The sequence below is a fragment of the Nelumbo nucifera genome, chromosome 3 (assembly GCF_055504915.1).
Source record: "Nelumbo nucifera cultivar China Antique chromosome 3, China Antique-T2T, whole genome shotgun sequence".
NCBI classification, from domain to species: domain Eukaryota; kingdom Viridiplantae; phylum Streptophyta; class Magnoliopsida; order Proteales; family Nelumbonaceae; genus Nelumbo; species Nelumbo nucifera.
In genome coordinates, this window is record NC_142651.1 from 35,533,622 (window position 1) to 35,541,254 (window position 7,633).

The 7,633-nt window shown below is 39.3% G+C and overlaps 1 protein-coding gene across 1 annotated transcript; it reads right to left on the reverse strand.

Annotated features, from left to right (window-relative positions):
* Window positions 1–4,792: 4,792 nt before the first annotated feature.
* LOC104592925 (defensin Ec-AMP-D2-like) lies at window positions 4,793–5,732 on the reverse strand. Its single transcript, XM_010252477.3, has 2 exons — window positions 5,574–5,732; window positions 4,793–5,186 (listed from the first exon to the last, which is right to left on the reverse strand). Exons 1-2 carry the CDS (start codon window positions 5,635–5,637, stop codon window positions 5,014–5,016), a joined length of 237 nt encoding a protein of 78 aa, XP_010250779.1. The 5' UTR covers window positions 5,638–5,732; the 3' UTR covers window positions 4,793–5,013.
* Window positions 5,733–7,633: the final 1,901 nt, after the last annotated feature.

The following is a 7,633-nucleotide window of genomic DNA, read 5'->3' on the forward strand; positions in this document are numbered from 1 at the left end:
GCCTTGTAACGAGACACACGCCCATCAGGACCCCATTTAATACGAAACGCCCATTTGTAGGTGATAATGTTATGGCCCTTGGGTTCAAGTACAAGTTCCTAGGTTTGATTGCGTTTGAGGTCATCGAATTCATCTTGCATGGCAGAGCGCCAATGAGGAATAGAAAGGGCCTGGGTTATAGAGGAAGGTTTAGATTCAGGTGAGAGAGGAGGGTACTTAGTTGCAATGAAGGTTTTGGGTTTGAAAACACCACTCTTAGCTCGAATGGTCATGGGGTGTGTGTTGGAGGGTGGTGGAGGTTGATGAATGATAGAGGTGTTAGGTGGTGCTGATATAGGTAATGAGGGTAAGGGAGGTGGAGAAGATGATGGAGCATGGTCAACACTAGGAGATGAAGAAAGGGAAGGGGGAGGAGGGGTTTCATTATTCATCAAAGTGGGAGAGCTATCGGAGATAGCTATGCTGTATTAATGGTGAAACCGGGTTTGGGTAAAATAATTGAGGTGACGGGTAGCGGGGCCGGTTGAGATGATTGTTGTACTAGTGTGATGGAAGAGGGCAGGTCCTTGAAAGGAAAGTGTGTTTCATTAAATAATACATGGCAAGATATGTACCATTGTCCAGTTGCAAAATGAAGACATCTATAGCCATGATGTTCTGGGCTGTAGTCAATGAAAATGCAGGGAGTGGATCTGAAATCCATCTTATGCAGATTGTAAGGTCTCAGTAAGGAAAACATTCATAGCCAAAAACCTTAAGAAAGGAATAATTTGGTTTGGTGTGAAAAAGTTTCTCCCATGGTGAGACATATCCAATGACTTTACTAGGCATTCTATTGTATAAATAAGCAGCAATATAGAAAGATTCTGACCAGAAATGCATGGGTATGGAAGCTTGTGCAAGCAAAGTTAAACCACTCTCAGTTATATGCCTATGTCTTCTTTCAACACAACCATTTTGTTCATAGGTGTGAAGGCAACTTAGCCTATGTGATATACCACACTACTCAAGAATGGGATGAAAAGAAGAGAACTCCTTCCGACCATCAGTTTGTAGGGCCTTAATAGAACAGTCGAGTATATTTCCAACATTGGTCTTGAACTTGATAAAAGCATTTAGGGTTTCAGACTTTAGTTTGAGAGGAAAAATCCACAAGTATTTACTAAAAACATCAACAAAACTTATATAATATTTAAAACCACCATGAAAAGGCAGGTCCCCAAATGTCTGCAAATATCAACTATAATGGTGCAATAACAGTAGGTGAATTAGCTGAAAATGGTAACTTGTGACTCTTACCCATGGGACAGGGAGAACAAAAGCTTAATGATTTATCGGAGCTAACCGACAATTTATTCTTGAATACTACTTGTCTAACAATGTTGGGTGCTGGATGTCCAAAACGCCGATGCCAAAGATCCATTGAAGTTCTTTCTCCTACGAGAGCAAGATTTTCTGTACTTTGGGATTTTTGTTCATTCGGCAGTTTATAGAGACCATTGCTAATCGACCCTTCCAATAGGATCTTCTTTGTTTGTCAATCCTTCACAACAAAGAAACGAGGATGAAACTCAAAAAACACATCATTGTCTGCAGAAAACTGAGCAACTGATGATAGATTTTTGGTAATTTCTAGAACATGCAATACATTTCTAAGAATGAGAGGTCGTGAAGAAGACTATATACAAGAAGAACCAACATTCTTAATTTTCAAACTTGTTCCATTTGCAGTTCGAATCTGATCTGTCCCACTGTAAGAGGAGTGAAATTTCAAGTTACCGAGCTATAAAGTTAGATGATTTGTAGCTCTAGAATATGGATACCAACTCCTATCATTATCTGTGAAAGCAAAATTGATTGAGTTTGTTGTTGAGTTTGCTGCCTGGTCTGAATCACCATCTTTGTGATACCTGAAATAACAATTCTTTGCAGTATGTTTTTTTTTTTTTTTTTTTTACAGATCTGACAAGGTCCAAGATCAATACTCATCTTTTTATTTTCACCAGTGGTCTGTTGGTTTTGTCTAGACCGATTATCTTGACCTTTGTTCTTGTTATGATTGAATCTATACCCTCCTCGTTGATGTCCACATTGGGCAACATGGGCACTTAGTATAGTAGGTTTGTGATGAACAACCTTGGTCAGCTTTACAGTGACGAGCTGACCAAGGTTTGTGATGAGCATGCTTCCAATCTGGAGTTGTCTAGTTTGGGTTTGAAGGGTTAAAGCAGAAGAGATCGAAGTAGAACTGGTGTTATTGACCATGGTGACCTAGAGCTCTGATACCATAAAAGATAACGTAAGAGAAAAGATGATGGATAATTTTATTAAAGTGATTGAGTTACATATATAGGTCCAAGTGATTGAATTCTATTAGAACACTTTAATGTTGAGTAAATGAGGATAAGCATGCATTGGATAGATACATAAGTTGGATCATTATCTAATACTATCCATATATTTGTTGGACAGTTTTGTATGCCCTTAGCTCCAATCAGTTTTGATGTACTTTTGATATTTAGTGTAAATAAATAAAGTACATGTTTGATTCATGTTGTGTGGTATGATTCTGTGTAAGACCCTGAAACTGGACACTTAATGAGACTTATGTTAGTTTTAAATATTCACAACTGTTGGATAAGTCTAGGGAGATTTATCCTGCCAAGGCTGACGCTGGTGTGCTGCCAAATGTTGGGGTGACTTGTCTTAGCCGCTAGGGTGAGACCCAAGGCACACATAGTGTAGGATTACTTGAACCCTTGAACCAGACCAGATTTCCAGTATTGCCCTGGACCTTGGAGATTGATGGGCAAAACTGGAAATTTACACATGACCCCTAGACCCGATTATGGTACTGCACTGGGTGTTGGATTGGGTTGTTTTTGATATGTTAATCATGAGATCCTTAATGGGGGTCAAAACCTGGGTATGTTGGGACAGTCTAAGAATTCATCTGAGTGGGTGATCATAGTGACGGGATCAGCCCCTTTGTCGGACAAATGTAATGATCAGGGATGCACTCTCTTTGATGGAAACCAAACTACCGACAGTTGATTTCAATCGTTGGAATTTTGTTTTGCAAAATTTATATATATATGATATATAGATATATATGGTTTCAAAATGTTTGCAGATGGTTTTAATTCCCGGGATCCATGTGAGTAGAGAGTGCAACACTGTTCCTTGCAGCCGAGGGAGAGGTCCTCTCTTGCCGGGCAGTGCTTGATCATTATGGGCTGAGAGGTTAAGTGTAAGGCCATTATAGGATAATACCTGATGGGCTAATCTTGCATCTACCCATAGTCCCTGGGTTTTTATAAGATGGCTTGGCCCAGGGACCACTTAGTGTAAGTGTTGGGCCCATAAAGTCCATATGATGGGCTCAAGGGGTTCACTGGGCTTTCTAGTGAATTCGGCTAGACCATGTGGCTGATGTGTAGATCAATGCTTGGGTCCCACGCCATACAAAGAAGCCCAACTAGGTAACAGTTTAGAAGACTACCGAGCACTTAATACATATTGGGCCTAAAGCCCATTTCGACCTATGCTGATTTGATCAGTCACTTAAAGGGACGGATCTGAGATTAAGTTAAGCCTAAAAGCTGATCTAATCTGCAGATAGGATTAAGAGGAGTCCTAATCCAAATACAGATTTGGATAAGGGCAACTCCTAATATGATTATGAGGTTTCTTAATCACCAAGAAAGAGGAGAAAACCCTAATTTCGAAATACTTGAATTCGAACCCTAGGTGTTTTAGCAGATCACACTTTGCATTCTTGAGATAGGATCTCAGATAACCCTAGAGAAGAAAATAGTTGTTCGCCACCTTCTTCTTTGGCATTCACCTCTAGCAGCCGCCGCCATCTTTTCTACCAGTTCGAGTTCTCAGTTAGAAAAGATCAAGAAAGGTTCTTGATTGTTCGTGTGGTGCTCTCAGCCTTCCATCGAGTTCTTCAGAAGAACCTGGTTCGTGGGACGAACACTGCTGGTTGGGCTCCATCATCACTGTGTCATCTTCAGTGGGAGCTAATCTTGGGATCTTATTTGGGTGTGAACACCAACGTTGGGAGATACTGCTTCTCCGGATCAGGTATAATCCCTCACTTCCCTTTTGGTCCAAATCTGGTCTGGTTTAGTTAAAATAGAATCCTTGAATTTTGATTCTAAAATCAGAGAATACGATTCCCAGTTGGAAGAAAGATAGAAAATTTTTGAAATTCGTCCACCCATTTCGTAACCCTTTTGGCGTTCATACGATGGATCCTACTATTCTTTCAATATTAAGTTATTCCTTTGATTTATTCATTGTAGCTTTTCAGCTTTATCTCTGAAAAACATAAATTGCAGGATAGTGACATGATAAGATTGCCTTCACCGTCATCATCCTTACTGTTGAATAAGAGAAAAGGTTTGTCTAGCCAAAAATGCCCCTTTATGGACAGTCATAAAAACAGGAAGAAAATCACAAAGGTATGTTCCAGACTTGGGAATTCTGTTGCAATCTGTAGCTATCCATCCTTTACTGCTGTTTGTCATTGTCATAAATGACCATTTTTGTCACGCAACAGAGTTGAGTGCTTAAATACTGCAAGTTCGCAAATTACGCTACTGAACTCAAATAGTCCAATTATTTGGAAAATTTTTCAGGACTACCTCCTTTCCTTCATTTCCACCCTTAATTCCAATTCCTACTGAAACGGTACTGTTCACCGGTCTTGAACTCTTGATTTTATGGAAATATAAAAGGAAGATTGTGGATGTGTGTGTGTATGAGAGAGAGAGAGAGATCGTTGATAAGTGAAGGAAAAACAGGTTTTGCAGAGATTGAGACACACATAAAACTTAAAATTACACAACCGAAAACTGGAAAACGAAGACACACACAGTGGACTCCATATAGAGATGCTCCCCAATTTATTTGTAGGCACACACTAGAACCAGAAAGGAGAGATGGATGATGTAAAGCATGCTAATTAGTCGCCGATCGACGACTGACGTTTGTGAAGAAATCTCATGCACAATGTTTAGTGCAGAAACATCGGCGTCGGAAGCCTCGGCAGTGCCCTCCGTGGAATCCCTCCGTTTGGCAAACAGCAGCACAGTTGCTCTTCCTTACGCATATCCCTTTAAAGCGATGGCTCTGTGACTCGCAGGTCCTTGCCTCAGCCACCTTTGGCCCCATCCCTGCAGTTACAAAGTTCAATTGAACACCAAATACTTGTCAGTGCTTGTTAATTGAATTCAAGACATAAAGCATAGCTAGCACACTAGGGAGAACTACTGATTTGGGCACATCTTCTTCTACAGAGATCATCCTGAGATGGAAAGATTATTTTGCCCAAGTAACTTTCCATCTGAAGTCCTCTCATAAGACAGGTTTTCTATATCGCGTCTGAGCCATGATCAGGCTCAGGAGCTCCTTAGCATCGGTAAAATGAGTGCTCAGAAACTAATGGTGCCGGATTACTACCAGTACCACCACCACCCATGACATGAATCAGAAACTAATGAAAGATGGCTATCGTGAAGAAGAGCAAGAAAATTCTAGAGAAAGATAGGGGAGAGAAGAACCAGTAGCCGTGAGCAGGAACAGAACGACGAAGAGAATTGAAAATAAGCGCATGCTACGCGCCATTGAAGCCGAACCACAGAAGGAGAGGAGAGTAGTGGAAGAGGGAGCAGCAAGTGATAAGTAACCTTGTAGCTAGTAATGCTTATATAAGGATTTGGGATAAAACAGTAATTTCCAGAGAAATCTCATGCATGAAGACATGGCCGTCACATACCAACCAATGGAATAAAGGATTTGGGATAAAAGTAGATAGCGATTTTCATTTGTCGGATTGGAATATATATTGAAATCCCATATGATATACCCCACCTTGTACTAATGCATATGAACTGAATCCCTTTTCACATTGAACCAGTGTTAAAAGGGAACAACCCATGTTACGTGCCTCTGACCACGATTGAATAGTTTAAATGTGTAGAGAGTTCCACTACTTGGAGCTACATTGTTCAGAAGGGTAAAAGAAGAAAGGAAAAAAAAGTTTTCAAAAGATCACGAGCGTCGGTGACAAAGGAGCTGGAAATGTCTGCACTATACTTTATAGGTTAGTGGTGGGTCAACACACGGCGGTGGTATGGTATGTAATAATGATCGTCAAACACGCCGAAGAAATCATAAAAGAACAAATGCCAATAAATTGAGTGTCCGTTTGGTTGCAGACGGAATTGGAAAATCGGAATGACGTATTCTCTTATAATTCGTTTGGTTGAGACAGGAATAGGAATAGAATTATAATCAGTTGAAATAGGATTTCATTTTCAAAGGATATAGATAGAAAGGGCATGCCCTCTAATAATAGAATGCATTACACCAGGAACACAATGGAATTTTAATTATATCAAACCAAATGGTTGAAGCCGAAAATTCGAAATAACCATTCCAATTTCAATTCTAAATCTTATTCCTGTAAATCAAACGGACTCTTATCTAACTTCGTGAAGCATCCATAAAAAAAATGTATAAAATGGTAAAACGTACAAAATGCAACAGCTAAACCATCACCCATTACCCCAAAAGCATCGTCATAATGACGGTTTTGTCCTTATAAAAAATATGATGACTGTTTTGCGGATGAGAAGATGCCACCGACCTGCAGATGAATTCTTATTGGCTCTTACAAAGCGCGGATTCACACGCGTCCTACGGTACATCCTAACTGTGCACTACATTTCCCCTGACAAGTACCGTTTTCAAAGCAGGATGTTCCCAATGCATGCTGATGAGGAGATGTGCATGTAAGGCGCGTGTGAGGTTCCCTCCCTCGAGTCCGTTTCTTATAAAGCGTTTCTCACACCGACTTCACAGCATATATGGCTATCTTTTAGGTGGGTGGCACTACATTAGAGAAAGCGATATTTTAAAAAATGTCATTTTATTTGATACTGTTTTTTAAAAAAAATATTGTTTTATATTATGTATTGAAAATCGGGAAAATATGGTTTAGAGTAGTGATAAATTTATTGTTTTTTTTTGAAAAAAATGATGTATTACTATTAATTAACGATATAATAATATTGCATTATTATGATATCATCTTATATGTTGAATAATATAGAACATATTGAAAATATTATTATCAACACTAATATTAAATAAAACAGTGTTATTTTCACAACCTAAATAGCAGCACCAGTTCTAAATAAAAAATAAACACTGTTTTCTCTTACAATGTACCCAATACACGATAGAATGTAACTGGGAGAGCTTATACGAGATAATTATCCAAACTAACAAAATACAGAAACATGTATAATGCTAATCATTACTAGATAACTGGTATTGGTGCATTAAATCATGGTTTTGCGAAAGTTGTTGATCTGGGTGGTCCAACTGTTCGACCTGATAATCGATTGCCTAAAAGTTTCATAATTGGTTTTAGACTCGTTCGGCAAAGCACTGATTGATCCAAATGGTTGAATGGCTAAGATAAATTCGAACAACAGTTGAAACACTAACCTCTGATTTGTTCGAACGGGACAGTACTTGAATCACTAACCTCGAAATCACCGATCAGTTCGGTTTTCTAGTTCTGTTCAATTTTTGAAACCCTGCGTTAGGTACT

Excerpts from the sequence above, each read along its gene's own strand:
- LOC104592925 (XM_010252477.3), bottom strand. The coding sequence starts at position 5,637 with ATGGCGCGTAGCATGCGCTTATTTTCAATTCTCTTCGTCGTTCTGTTC. Across the intron at positions 5,187-5,573 it reads GTTCCTGCTCACGGCTACTG|GGATGGGGCCAAAGGTGGCT; the intron begins GTTCTTCTCTCC and ends TTGTAACTGCAG.